Source organism: Gambusia affinis, linkage group LG03 (assembly GCF_019740435.1).
Source record: "Gambusia affinis linkage group LG03, SWU_Gaff_1.0, whole genome shotgun sequence".
Classification (NCBI taxonomy): domain Eukaryota; kingdom Metazoa; phylum Chordata; class Actinopteri; order Cyprinodontiformes; family Poeciliidae; genus Gambusia; species Gambusia affinis.
Window position 1 is genome coordinate 30,217,638 of NC_057870.1, and position 14,656 is coordinate 30,232,293.

Consider the following 14,656-nt stretch of genomic DNA (forward strand, 5'->3'; position numbering starts at 1 on the left):
TGATTGTTTATTTGTCTTAAGAGTAATTTTTGGTTCTAAAGCTGATTAAGGCGAGTCATTAGAAATGTGTTATAATCATTAATGATGAATGGATTATTTACAACATGTTGCTTTGTAATAATCTTGTAATATGTGTAAAATATAAGCACAACTCGTCTTTGATACACTTAAAAAAGCATTGCCACAGTAACAAAATAACTGTGATAAAATCTTTATATAAGTTAACCAATATATACAGTTTTGAACATTTGATTGTGAATTTTAGTATCTTTGATCTTATAATGTGACTTTTTAAATGGTTTTTTTTACAAACATTGCTGTTACTTTAAATATTTAGTACTTTCAAATTAAATAATCTGTGTTGCCATACAACGGTGGCATCTGAACTTTTTTCCACAAAATCATCAAAGTGAAAAAGCATACAAAGTATAAGCTCTTCAAGGAATATTTTAGTAAAAAAATAGTCCCTGTTTGTTCGTTCCAATTAAAAGAAACACCTATAGTTTGCATTTTTTTTGTGTGGGTTGACTGATTTTTGTTTTTTGGTCTATTCTTAGCAATAAGAGTGGATTTGAGTCTCTTTTAAAAAAATATTTGCCATATTTAGCAGCTGATGACTCAACTAAATGGAAATTTAATTGAGCCACTAGCAGTGTATATTTATGGCCCAGTTTACAAAAAAATAATTATTAAAAGATTAATACTTTAATCATCTTAACATTCTAAGATGTTAATTATAAAATTATTTTATTTAAAAAGAAATCTCTGCATTGACCACAAAATTAGTCAACGGGTCGCAAATGGTCCGCAGGCCGCACCTTGAACACCCCTGACATACAAACCGATTGTTTCTAAAACACCAATTAAATACCAAAACATATTAGCAAACAAAAAATTACTAATCATTGTTACTTAAACATGTTAGAAAGTTGCTTGCTAAATTCATTAAAAAAATATACAAAGTAGCTGATTTGTTTTTGTTACTTTCCAGTTTTTTGTGAGTAAAATGTAGCATCGCGGCCGTTAAAGGCTAGCTTCCTGGTTTAAAATCATGCTAATACATGTCGGTAAAAACATGCATTACATCTGAAATGTTCGCGTTTAATTTGCATTAAAAACACAATAAAGGTGATAATAACGTGATTTTACATCAATATAATTACATTTAAAGAGTAAAATTGAGGGACTGTTTCGGGAGTCGTTAACGGCCGGCTGACGGTAGAAGTAACGGTTACCTGCGCCGCCATGACGCGCTGTCTTTGGGCAATCAGGTTGCATTTGGCACACTGGCAGTCCCTCCAGTTGCAGAAGCGCTTGTGGCCCTTCAGGGCAGAGAAGAAGCCGTGGTTTCTGCAGCGGGAACATTTGGGCATCCTGGGCGACTTGCGGGCTTTGGAGGGAGACTGCGGTCTGGATTCCTCTGGCTTTATCGGCCGGATTCTGCTCATGACGGCGGGCATGTTGTCTCCAGAGGCTCGGCTAACTGGGACGGTCAAAGTGTTACAGTGTTTAGATTCTGCAGGAGTTCACTGGGTCAGTTTTATACTGGTGCCCGGATTTGAGATCACAGCCCCTCCCATGAACAAGCTCGGAGAGGAGCTATGAAATAAGAATAATGATAATAATAAAAGAACTAGAATAATCTGAAAATGTTCTTTATTTTCTATATCACTCATTTCAGAAACTGACGCTCATATAGTTTCAACACAAGTTGAAACTTGTAATTGTTAAGAGGACGGGTTACAAATAACTCCAGTACTAGTTTAAAAAAACATTAATTGTGTACAAACAGCAGAGGGTGGTAGTTACATTTACTCAAATAACCATTTTTGGGAAAAAGGACTTAGTTTCACTGCACCGTACTTTTTACTTTTACTTGAGTGAAAACTGAGTAAATTCACTGAATGGAATGTACTGTTATTATTTACTATTATTATTATTATTTCTACATGCATTCTTGTTTTTACTTTATTTGTTTAATATTTTGTCATTTAAATTACTTACAACGTCACACTTATGTAAATTTGAGGAAGCCTCTTGTTTTTCTATGTCAGGTTTATAAAGAAAATATTCAGGGTTGCCTTTGATTTTCTGTATGTAAAATGTAAACATGTTCTAAATTAAATGAGACATAGACCTACAATTTATGTTGAAGTGAGACGTTTTGTTTGTACACAAACTTTGATGTTTTAATATTATTTTCTGTCTGAGCCTGATGTGTCATTTGGATAGCAATTTAAAATACAGTGAACAGTTAATACTACTGAAAGTAATTACTTTGTTCTAACACATAGATATACACATTACATGTAAGTATTAGCTGAGGATGACAATTAAATCCAAGGAGGAGATGTAATTGAAGATTTATTAATAACAAAATACTCTAAAATTTTCAAGCAACCTGCCCTGACTCAGATCCTATTTATGTAAATGCTGTTTTTATTGCCCAGAATTGACCAAATCTTAGTCCACAGACCTAAACACTACAAAACATGTTGGGAGAGATGAAGAGAGAATAGAGTAAAATGAGAAAAACACACAGCAGTCTGGATCAACTCGACAAAATATTCAAAGAGGAAAACGGAAAACCCCCTAAAGAGAATTTGACTTTCAGACACAGTACTGAACAGTTGGGATATTCATTTGGAAATGACTGGTGTTTCCTGAACATAACATGGTCACTAAAAACTATATTTAGACTGAGTTAAGAAGACAAAAATATAGTTTGAAAAACGCTTTTGTAATAACAAATAGCCTCATAAAGATTTTTGGAAAGTATAAATATATATTTTTAAAAAACCCAATATATTTTCAATGAAATAGTCGATTGCGTCTAGCTAAAACCAGGATGAAGCTGACTTTACCAGGGGTCCCTGAAGGCAGCGTCGCCTAGCAACGGTGGAGTTTATTTGCTCAACAGGATTGGAAGGTTTTAGCTAATATTTAACCGACACAATGCCCAGAAAGAAGGAGAGAAAAAGCGGCGAAAACAAGGAAAAACTCAACTCCGCAAGTGTCACAACTAAAGCTGGTTTCGACGAAAAAGAAAAGAGATTATATCTGATTCAAATCAGATATTTGAACGAGGAGCTAGAAAGGTAACACAAGAAAACAACGCACATGATTATGTTTTAAACTGGATAGTGAAGCTGTATCTACTTTCCAGACGTTTTTATGTGTTTGTGTCTTTTAATGTTAGTTTGAATTTAGCTTATTTAGAAGGACAATTGACTTAATATACATACAAAACAACCGTTTACACTATAATTTGGAGTTCTAATATCTAAATCAATTCCAAGCTCTTCAGTTTGCCTTCAGTCAATCATTACGTTTGGTGGTTTACATAATTATTTGAACATAATCTGAAAATAAACATCTGCAAAAGGTTTAAGAAAAAAATCTTAAACTTCTGTAAATACTGTTTCAAAGTAAATTTAATAAATGGGAAGAAAATTACAAAATTATTTGTAACAAAATCTGCAGTTTTACAATTATTTTCAGTCTGAGGAAATATAATTTCAAGGTTTTGAAATTTATTCTTCAAACTCCCTGTTTCTCCTGGACAATATTTAATGACTACTGTTTGTGTTGGGTTTTGTTCAAAATGGGAAACACAAGAGAACATGCCAGTCAAGTAAAGTAGTTGTGATTTGATCTTTGTGAAGCAGAAAATTACTTTTGTAAAACAGATACTCTGCCAGATTTGCTTATATTTTTATAATCAGAGAAGTAACCAAAAGGTTAAAAATTAATGCAACTATTTTCCTACTGATTACTTGTTTTCAAAAACCTTGTTATTTTATTTACTTTTTTTTTTATTATTGTCATATTTGAATTACTTACATCACTCTAAGGTAAATATATATTTTCTAAATTTTATAGCTTGTGATTATATTTATATTATTGACATGTAAAACCTTGGAGTAGCTTGTCAGCTATTAAGCAATAAAGTCTATTTTAATCTATTCTATAAATGAAATGAAACTGTGAATGCACCAAAAGTGGACTGGGTCGCATTTGTAAAAACCCAATCTGTATTGTTAGGTTGAGTGGATAAATTGGTTTTGTGTCACTTCAGTGTGCAGTGTGAGCGGAGCCTGTGATGCTGGGGGCCGTTGGAAAAAAAGAAGCAACACCTTGTAAAATGGGCAGTTAATGGAACTTTTTAAAACAAAGCAGTCTCTTATTGGGGTTTAATCTGTTTTGTCAGGTTTCAAATTAAATGTGATGAACTTCAGAAGCAGAACAACATCCTAATCTCCCAGTGTGTGGACAAGAAGGACATCACAGCGTACGTGAAGCACTCCCTTTCAGAGAAGGAGGGGGAGCTGGCCGAGCTGCGGGAGCGGCTGGACGGAGAGCGTCACACCTCCGTCCAGGAAAAGCGTTCCCTGCAGCTGGAGCAGGGCCAGCTCAGGCAGGAGCTGCAGGCCCAAATCGATAAGCTGGAGGAAAAAAACGCGGCGCTCGGTGAGACTTTTCACTCCCTGTGGGAATCTGCAAGAATGCCGTGGTGGTGTTGGCAGAATCCGTCTTCTCTCTGGTGATTTCCCCTCTGTGTCCGCGAGATAATTCAGGGTCATGTTCTGTTCTGTTCCGATTAATCTGGGAAAATGTAGCGAAGTTTCATTTTGTGAAGGTCAGTGCTTATGTTGTGCAGAAATGAGCAGTTTTTTAAAAATGAATTTTTTAAGAAAAGCAGCTTTTATGAGTTTTGTTGTGAGGTTTGGTTCAACATTTGTGCAGAATGAGACTAACGCTACAAGAAATGGGCGCAAACTTCTTTATCTTCCATAAACATTGATTTTTTTCAATCCAAGATCAATTAATCAAAGCAAACATAAACAAAAACAGATGAATAAAATAAGTCCTAAAACCAAAGTCTAAACAGCAGTTCAGTTTACTGGAATTTATCATTTATTTATCATGATAAATTTATGTGATGACAAGAACTTTGATTTATTTTTGTCACACAAAATTCCAACTGATGATGTTAAAAGCCCACAGAACTGTCCACATGGTGGGATTGTTAATACATCAATAAATATCAATACATTTGAAAATACAATTAAAACATATTTCAATGCTGTTACTGTCTGCTGTTTAGTGATACAATTTACATTCTTCATGTGACTGGTGTCAGAAATGGGAATGTTTTTTAAGAGCAGTATTTGTATTTGTGGGACTATAATTGCTGTGACACACAGTCATAACCACACAGTTACCTAAAAACATAGTCATAAATTATTTTAATTAACTAATCAGTAAAATAAGAAACGTGAACCAATGCTAGGGATGCATCGATTCACTTCTCATATCTGAGATTTGAACTGAACTGACTTAAAACGTTTCTTTTTTTTTCAAATGCCAACATAAATATACTGAATTACACTTTTATTTGATAACTCTGCACCAGTACAGCGCACTTAAATACACCAAAAGCTTCACAAGTTTGGTCAAATATCATAAAACATCTTTAATTAGTTCAGTCAGAGCAACGAGGCGTTCAACAGCCAATAAACTGACAAAACCTCATTTCAAATGGTTCAGAAGGTAAAATCAGGAATTCTAAATATAATATAAAATAAATAAAGCATAGAAGTAGACTGACTAGAGCTGCCCTGATTGATCAGGCACACTGTCACCAATAACCAATCTAGAATTTGTTCGGGACCAAAACAGATATTAATGTCAGATTATTGCGTCTCTAACCAAAACTTTACTAACTTTCTCTCTTCCTTTCCTGCCAGCGGGGAAACTTTGTGATCTGGAAGAATTTCAGAGGCAGAAGGACGTGTTGATGACCAACATGGAGAATCTGGAGAAGGAGCTCGAACGTCAGAAAGAAGAACACAAAGATGAGATCCGCAACCTGGAAATGAAGGCGCAGCTGGAGAAGAGGAGGTTAAGATGCAGCAAATCACATGAAACACTTTTAAAGATAAAATCCTGTGGTTTGTTCTCCCTTGATCAGTCTAAACTACAGCGCTTTGCAAAAGTATTCACATCCACATCTGGACACTTTCAACTGCTTTTAGAGTTTTGCCTTTATTCTTTCATGCTTGTTTGAGAAATCCTTTAATCTTCATGGCAACAATTCAGCTTGCAAAACGCCTGGGTGGACTTAGCCTCTCCTTCAGCTCCTTCAGACTAGCCAGCAGCAATTAGCAAACACCTGGTGGAACAGCTGAGCTCATTATAGGAGCTACTCCTCAGAGCAACGCTGGAAAAAACGTGTTTACAGGGTTGATGGAGGAGCCAGTTTAGAGCAATGTGAAGGCTTTAAGTTGGGAAGTAAAGTTTCCCAATTTAACACCATTGCAAAAATAACAAATCTTATCAAGTATTTTTGATCTAATTTATAATGCAAATATCTTGGTACAGTTGAAATAAGACCAAACTAATTTACAAGTAACTCTTCTGCCAAAATTGGGCGTTTGTTTTAAGTAAATAATTTCTTAATCTTGATGAAAAAGTTAAACTGTCTTGTAAGTGAAATAATCTACCAGTGGAACCAGTTCTTCTGTCCCAAATTTAAGGAATTATTGAGTTAGAACAAACTCCTCTTTCTTGCTGAAATGTTTCCTGTGAGTTAGCTTTGTCTTATTTCAAGTGTATAAAATACTGGAGCTAGAAACTCAAACATATATACTTGGTAAGGTTTTGTGTTTTGCAGTGTATTTGATATATAACAAATAAAGTTAACATTACTTGGTTATGCTATTTTAGTCTGGAAAACACATAATACTGCCCTTCATAACAAACAAAATGTCAATAACGTCCAACATTTTTTAACGTTTCTGTCTCATTGTTTCCTCCAACTCCTCTTCTGACCTGGTTAAAAGGTTAGAAGAGGAGTTGGAGGGAGAAGTGGCGGCCATGTCTGCGCAGGTCCAGCATCTGGTGGAGCAGAAGCTCCCTGAGGCGACCCGGTCCGTTCTGCAGGAGAACTCGGAGCTGCAGAGCCTCCTGGGCCAGCTGTCGGTGGTGAGCCGCTCCCTGCAACGGGAAAACGCGGCGCTGAGGGAGAGGAAGAAGCAGCTCAGCATCGACACGGACATCCTGGAGGAAACGCTGCGGCGCGCGGCGCGGGCCAGCTGCCTGCGTCAGAAGGTGAGAGGGAGGGTTCTGCAGCGGCTTCCTGTTCGGACCTCAGCAGTGCAGCTCTGCTCTCCTTCAGGACGTACAGCAGCTCACAGGAGAGCTGCAGCGGCTGCAGCAGGACGACAGGGAGAAGCGGCAGCAGCTGGAGCGGATTCAGGCGGAGCAGGCTGGAGTCCTGGCTGACATGGAGGCACTCAGGTCAGAATCCACTCCACTGCTGACGAGGCCTATCGCAATTAATCAATTAATCAATTAACCACATGATAAATGAAAGCAAACTCAATAATTTCCATTTATATGATTTGTTGGTTTTCTTTTTACCAAAAACTGGATGATCAGTCTTCAGTCTGGTGTTTTGGTCTCAACTAAACCAATTATTGAAGGATCATTTTGTTTACAGTCTTTATAATTATTTTTATTTGTTGTTTCTGCTGTTGTTTTGTTTAAGTATTTTAGATGTTTAAATTGTCTTCCAGTTCCAGTCTTAAATGTTCATCAGAATTTAAAGTTTATTGGTCTTTGATAATTTGTTGTTGCATTATTATGCTATTATTACCATTATATTTCTTTAAAATGGTCTATAAACAACAATATCATTTACTGAAATCACTTCACTGCAAAAACAAAATATCACAAAGTACTTTGGTCTAGTTTCTAGTGGAAATATCTTTTTACACTTCAAATGACACAAAACTAACTTACAAGGAACTTTTCTTCAAGAATTAGGAGCTTGTTATAAATAAATTAATTCTCAATATTAATAAAAACTTCCACTGGCAAGATATTCCACTTTTAAGAAGACATTTTATTGTTATAAGGGAAATAATCTGCCTTTAACTTTCCTTTCTAAAGTTATGTTTTGCTTTTATGATTATTAACTTCCTTGTCAGAGAAATTATAAATATTTACAGTTTTAACTTAATCTCCAGGCTGTGGTGGTGCTGATTTATACAAGTTTAGAGTTAAATTTGGTCTAATTGTCAAATTAATTAAATTACAATATAAATGTCGACGAGTTTCGTTTGTCAGATTAAAAGTAACTTTTGAGAGTTAAAAGTATATATTAAATATACTTTTCTGTTTTTAAAAATAATTGTTATATTGTTCTGATGTAATCATTAAACATTAGCAGAAAATCATCTTAATTAAGAGAAAAAGATGTTAAAACATCCGTTTTTGTCTAATTAATCTCTGTACACTGCAAAAACACAAAATCTTACCAAGAATTTTCGGTCTAATTTTTCTTGTAAATATATTAAAACACCTGAAATGAGACAAAATTGACTCAAGTAACTTTTCAGAAAGATATATGAGCTTGTTTTAAGTCAATAATTCCTTAGTAATGATGAAAAAGTTCTAGTTCCACTGGCAGATTAATTATTTTATATGAAGAGAAATATATCTTGTTATAAGTTACATAATCTGACAGTAATGGAAGAGCTGGGTTCTGTTTTCAGACTGGACCGGGCCGCTCTGTCTGCAGAGTGGAGCCGGCGCCGATCGGAGAGGAATCAGCTTCAGGTGAAGCTGGCAGAGGAGAGGAAGAGGAGGAGCAGGATGAAGAGCATCCTGCAGGAGGCGGCCAACACTCTCCGACAGGCCCTGAAGGTACCAGAGTCAGGATTTACAGAACCAACCAGAACTCCTGGTACTGAATAAAAACCTGGATCAATTATGGTCCATCTCTGTTCACCTGTTGACAAAAAATACAAAATAAAGAGAATAATAATGATAAATGATCCAAACCTGGCAGGTTAACAGTTTTGTTTCCATCAGGAGGCTCCAGCAGAGCAGCAGGAGGTGGACGGCGCCCCCCAGTGGAGGCGGCTGCTGCAGAACCTGCAGGAGGTTCTGGACAGACAAACTGGAAGCTGTTCCTCTGCAGAGAGGCTGAGCGGGTCGCCACGGTAACAACACACGCTTTACTGCATGCTTTAACCTGCAGCTACACACAGCAGGTAGAAACTCCAACGTTTGATCTCTGCAACTTGACAGGTTGATGTTTTTTAAAGCCACAGTGTGTAACTTTTATTAAAAATGTTTTTTCTTTTTTAACATATTTGTTGAACTGTCACCATGTTGACAGCTTAATACGAGACAGATAATCTGTGAAAAGACTGATCTCCTCCACCTCCTCCCTGAGCTGGTATTACCCTCTTAAGAAATGCACCAAAACAACCAATTATAGCCAGGAGGCGGGGCTTAGCGCTGTCAGTCATCTTGCTGTACTCATTGCTAGATGTGCTAACTGCAGAAAAACAGCTAACCAGACAAATTCTTTATCCTCTGTCAACGGTTACTCAGCTAACTAGCTTTGGCAATCACATGGAGGATGATTGACAGCGCTAAGACCCGCCTCCAGGCTCTGATTGGTTGTTCCTACTTAGCACTGGCAGAAAGCAGAGGAACTCAGATTATCTGTGTCATAACAAATGACATGCTGGTAGTTTCAACAAATATGCAAAAAATATATCAAAATCCACTGTAGATGAATCATGATTCTCTTCACAGCAGCAAAACTTCACCAATTTCTTCTGACAAACTGATTTGCGCAGTCAGGACGGATCCTCGTTCTTAATAAAAATGTTTCTTTTTTCTGGGATAAAAACCTGAAAGTTTTCCAGAGTGAATTTCGTCGCCGTTTGTGTCTGAACAGAGCAGAAAGTCGGAGTTTCCAGTCCCAGCCGTCCCGTCACAGAACCCACGATTCCTGCCTGGTTTCCCGACCCGGACCGAAACCCAGAGGCGCCCTCTGCAGGTCGGGAGCTGCATCGTGCAGCAGCCTCCTTCCTTTGCACAGGTTTGTTCAAACAAAACGAGTCAGTGGGAGACTGGGGTTTGTTTTAATTTTCAGGAACCTTTAATACTTTAGGACTTTTTAAAAGCTTATTTCAAACTTTAAATTAAAATGATTCTCACATGTTTAATTGGTCTCCTCTTTGACTCAGGAGGCCCACCATTCAGAAGAGCTCCAGCTCTGTGAACTTTTCTCATTCATCTGTGGGATTTCCGACGTCCAAACCGTCCAACAGCCAAAACTTTCTTCAAATAAATCCGAAAAACACAAGAAAAGATTTAATCATAACAGAAAAATATATTTAAACAGAGATCGCTCCCTCTGTTGAGATTCAGACCTACATCTGTAGGATTTATTTAGTGAAAATATTTCTGTACAAAGTGATTTTCTTAAACGTGTTTTAGAGGGCTGCTCTTCTCCAAAACGTCTTAAATTCACCCATTGAGAGCATTTAATCATAATTTGGTTTCATAATAATTTCTTTGAATTTTTGTTTATGCTGGAATGATTTATAACATCTGATACCAAAAGTAAATTAATTTAATGTTTTTAGCTGAATCATGTAGGGAAACTAATGAAATGTTATGGATATTACATAGTATGCAACATTAATAAGATTATTGATATATATCAATTCACTGATCATCAATAGATAAAAGTTTTATCTATCGATCACATTTTAATGGCAATTTATATTGCTATTGATTTATTATCCAGCACCAAGATTAGCCTTTAAAATAAGTAAACTTCATACATCAAACTAATTACCTGAACATATTTTCAAACAGATTTTAGTTCCAGTTTTTAGATGAAAAGTTTATCTTGTAAATCATTTGTAATAAAGAACTTTAAAAGAAAATCAACATGACTTGAGTTTTTCTCCCTGAAACAGTTAATTTTTTCTCCTGGATGCGTCTTGTTTTGTTTACTGTCCATCAAAAATTATGAAACAATTAAATACAGAAACGGGAAACAGAAACATTTACACCAGAAATGCTTCAGATATGATCAGGATCTTTAAGTTGGATCTATTATCGCCATCTACTGGTGCAGTGCAGGAATTTCAGCCCAATCAGACTTTACAGGAGAGAAAAGAAAGATTAAATAATATGAATAATATATGTTCACAGAGTTGATAATGCAATAATTCAAAACAAACATGCAGATTTTAATTCTTTAATGAATAATCATGGTTAAAGGCAACGTTTCAGGCACTTCAGTTCTCATGTGAAGATGAAAGTCGGCACCTTAACGAACACCAGAGCATGACGTTTATATTACAGACGAGACAAACTGGTGAGAAACTAGACTCTGTGACCATCGTATGTACAATGAAATACATATCGGCATTAAAAACTATACTCTGATAAATATAGAACTTCATGGATTGTTGAGGAGTTTTAGGAAGTATTTAAAAGTACAGTTGGGTTATTAGCGGTTTGTTTGAGGCTGGGATGACGGGAATATCTCCACTCAGATATGAAAACGTGGATTTAAATGATTATCTGAGCTTAGAGAAGAAAACAAACGAGACATTTTAGGCACAATCTGAAATTACATTCATATTTAAAGGGCACTTTGGGCTCATCGAGGTGGAAAGAAAATACGTAGATAAATAGAAAAAGAAAAAAAAAACAGGAATCTCATTGGTTGTCGGGAATAAAGGGGGAGGGGCTATTTTGTGAGAACCAATAGCAGCGCAGCGTTGGTTGGGGTCAGGGTTCAGTCGAACATTCCCCTCCGCGTCGGGCTGGGCGAAGTTTTCCTGCCGAGTCGAGGCGTTCCCTGAAAGACACGGCGACACGGAGGGGTCAGCGAGTCAGCCACAGGTCGTCCTGTAACCGTGGAAACAGAAACTCACAGGCGACTGGGCTTTGGAGAAGTTGACGTGGGCGTAAAGCAGCATGGCGATGTCTTTGTGTCCGGCTTCCAGGGCGATGGACAGAGCGTTACTCCCATCCTACAGGGAGGAACACAGAGATATTTAAAAATACTAAAATTAAAACACTCATCAGTCTGAAACATTCTGAACTGTGCAAGAAAATTAGGATATTGTCATATTTTAAACATTCAGATTCAACCCTAAACATTCAGCTGTGGATGTTTTTACTGTAAAAACAAAATATTTTTTAGTCTAGTTTCTAGTGTAAATATCTTAGTTCACTCCAAATCAGACAAAACCAACTAACGTTTCAGCAAGTTATAGGATAACGTTTTAATTTCTTAACTTTAATAAAAAGTAAGACATTTTTCCCATGTTATAAGTGAAATAATCTGCTAATTGAGGTAGCACTAGAAGGATTTTACTGAGGCTGTAACTAATTACATTTTAATCAACAAAATAAGCAATCAGATCGTTTTTAGAAGCAGAAATCAACTCCGGTGAGCCGTGAGAAGCAGCTTTATCGTCCATCGCTGTTGGCTAATGTCACTGGTGCATCAGATTTACAGGCGTACCAGAAACACAACGCGAAGGTTCCGGGTCAGAACTTTTGTGTGTTTTAATTCTCTGCAGACTTTGGGTACTGGGTGGAGTTTAACTCACGCTGTCACTGAGCGTGGCGTCGCAGCCCGCCTGGCCCAGCAGCAGTTTGACGATCTCGACGTGGCCGTGTTCGCTGGCGCACATCAGCGCCGTGGAGCCCTCGTCATCCTGGACGTTGACGTCGGCTCCGTGGGCCAGCAGCGCCCGGACCATGTCCATCCGGCCGTGACTGACGGCGAGCATCAGCCCCGTCTGACCGGCCTGCAGGACGACAAACAGGGTTTTAAACCCACCTGCTGCTGCGTCATTAATAAATGTTCCTAAAGGTCAACCAACCCTCCTATATTTACAAAATCAAATTCACTTTGTGTCAATCGTCCGGGCTACAGAGATTTTAGCTTCACAAACCAGTGCAAACTTAACAAAGGTCAACTTTGGTGACCTCTGGAAACTTTTTTTTATCTTAATTATAACAGGACACCCAAATGTTTGTGCTGCACAAACATTTGGCACCAACTTTGTTTAATCTGAATAAGATGTGCAGGGTGGGGGGGGGTCCTTCTCAAAGGTCATGACCTCCAGTGACCCACCTGACTGGCGCGAGCGTTCACGTCTCCCTTGCTGAAGAGCTCCTCCACGATGGACATGTCCTTCGCCGTTTCCACGGCAGCCAGAGCGGCGAGCATGATGGGCGTGTAGCCGGCCTTGTTCTGCTGGTTCACGTTGCACACGTCTGAAGCGCGCGCGCACACACACACACACACACACACACACACACACACACACACACACACACACACACACACACACACTGAACAGTCATGTCACATTTTATCTGACTTTTATCGATGTGAAAGATGCGTAATAATTCTGCACCAGGAGAAACGAGAAACCAGATGTTGTAAATCAGGAAGTAATGAAAGACTAAAAATTGTGATAATTATGAAATTAAGTCAGTGAAGCATCACATCACAATCCCACCTCTGGGTTCAGACTGCTGTGCACAAGTCAATGCTCCAATAAACAATTTCTACAAGTTCTGCTCTTTTTAATTTACTTCCTTCATAAAATTTTTATCTGCAGTGGAAACACTTTTTTCACATCACATGCGTCCCGTGACCAGCAACTGGATGTTGCTACTGGCAGAAACCACGAAGAAGAAGAAGACAGGAAGTGGTTGGAGGATCAAGAAGCGTCAAAGGTTTTTAATGATTCATCACGTGAATAAACTTATTTTAATTGTTTCTTATTTAATGGAAGCATCACAATTTGGAAATTGTGTTTTATCGACCTTCATGGAATATTAACGTTTTACACACAATTATAATGGAAATGCAGCAACAGATCGTTTTTGAATGTCTTTAAACTGAAGGCGTTTATAAAATCTTACTTCTGCTAAGATCTGTGGATGTGAAACGTTTCAACTCTCACCTGCGTCCAGCAGCTTCTTCACCACCTGGAAGTTGGAATGAGAAACGCTGTAGTGCAGCGCCGTGTTGCCGTTGCCGTCGGCCATGTTGACGACGTGGCGCAGCACGTCCATAGAGACGGCCTCGAAGGCACGCAGGTAGTCCTCCACCATCGGCGCCAGCGCCGCCTTCTGGCTGGAAGCGCGGAACCACTCATGCTGCACCGTGTTGAGGCTGGCTCTCTGTGGAGGCAGGACGGGTTACTGACCCGGTTCCATGTCAATCTATCAACTTTATTCATATGGACCAGTTGCAGTGCAATGTTGCGTGCACCAGAACCCGCCCCGTATCCCTGCTAGAGGGCAAAACGCTGACTAGCATTGGTTTTAGCTGTTATCAATATAACATGCTAAATCTTAAATATAAGCATGATGTGTAAATGAAAAAGTGCTTTGCTGCTGGTTGTCAACTCTATCACAGCAAGATAAGGTGAAGAAAAAGTTTTAATCAAGAAATAAAGATGGAGAGGGAAGTAAGTCAGTTATGCTAGCTTGACTTTGACAAACTTAACATGCAGATGTGCTGTGGAACTTAATCTCAAATTTTAACGTAACATTTCACTTTATTCTTGTGGATAAATAATTGAAAACCTGATAAAAACTGATGGTAGAAATGAAAGTTTCTCACCAGATCTTTGCTGCTCACAGCCTTCGAGTCGCTGAGGTGAGTTTTGAGAACGTCGCACGCTGCCAACATCTTCTCACTCAGCTCATACCTGCAAAACTCAAGAAAACGGTTCATAAACACCTACATGGATTATGTGTTTACATCCTACTTTCTGAATTATGACTGATCAACACC

General features: G+C 38.0%; 3 protein-coding genes across 6 annotated transcripts in view; 1 reads left to right on the forward strand and 2 right to left on the reverse strand.

Annotated features, from left to right (window-relative positions):
• Window positions 1-1,523, reverse strand: part of dmrt1 (doublesex and mab-3 related transcription factor 1) — a 29,607-nt gene extending 28,084 nt beyond the window's left edge. For both annotated transcript variants that reach the window (XM_044112082.1, XM_044112081.1), the window contains exon 1: window positions 1,236-1,523. In XM_044112082.1, the coding sequence (XP_043968017.1) occupies window positions 1,236-1,460 (225 nt within the window). In that variant the 5' untranslated portion in view covers window positions 1,461-1,523. The remainder of the gene's footprint in view (window positions 1-1,235) is intronic.
• A 1,386-nt stretch (window positions 1,524-2,909) lies between these two features.
• cfap157 (cilia and flagella associated protein 157) lies at window positions 2,910-10,755 on the forward strand. Its single transcript, XM_044112080.1, has 9 exons — window positions 2,910-3,098; window positions 4,211-4,470; window positions 5,751-5,904; window positions 6,846-7,113; window positions 7,181-7,302; window positions 8,562-8,712; window positions 8,881-9,011; window positions 9,761-9,904; window positions 10,053-10,755. The coding sequence occupies exons 1-9, from the start codon at window positions 2,956-2,958 to the stop codon at window positions 10,204-10,206; spliced, it is 1,527 nt and encodes a 508-aa protein (XP_043968015.1). The 5' UTR covers window positions 2,910-2,955; the 3' UTR covers window positions 10,207-10,755.
• Window positions 10,756-11,063: 308 nt separating this feature from the next.
• kank1a (KN motif and ankyrin repeat domains 1a) overlaps window positions 11,064-14,656 on the reverse strand; it is a 46,812-nt gene continuing 43,219 nt past the window's right edge. For all 3 annotated transcript variants that reach the window (XM_044112075.1, XM_044112076.1, XM_044112077.1), the window contains 6 exons: window positions 14,483-14,570; window positions 13,818-14,037; window positions 12,977-13,119; window positions 12,447-12,647; window positions 11,763-11,861; window positions 11,064-11,686 (listed from right to left, as the gene is read on the reverse strand). In XM_044112075.1, the coding sequence (XP_043968010.1) occupies window positions 11,624-11,686; window positions 11,763-11,861; window positions 12,447-12,647; window positions 12,977-13,119; window positions 13,818-14,037; window positions 14,483-14,570 (814 nt within the window). In that variant the 3' untranslated portion in view covers window positions 11,064-11,623. The remainder of the gene's footprint in view (window positions 11,687-11,762; window positions 11,862-12,446; window positions 12,648-12,976; window positions 13,120-13,817; window positions 14,038-14,482; window positions 14,571-14,656) is intronic.

What these genes read in the sequence shown, in the direction of transcription:
- cfap157 (XM_044112080.1), top strand. Translation starts at nt 2,956, where the DNA reads ATGCCCAGAAAGAAGGAGAGAAAAAGCGGCGAAAACAAGGAAAAACTC. An exon ending in GGAAAAAAACGCGGCGCTCG is followed by an intron (nt 4,471 to 5,750) that starts GTGAGACTTTTC and finishes CTTTCCTGCCAG; the next exon opens with CGGGGAAACTTTGTGATCTG. An exon ending in AGGCTGAGCGGGTCGCCACG is followed by an intron (nt 9,012 to 9,760) that starts GTAACAACACAC and finishes GTGTCTGAACAG; the next exon opens with AGCAGAAAGTCGGAGTTTCC.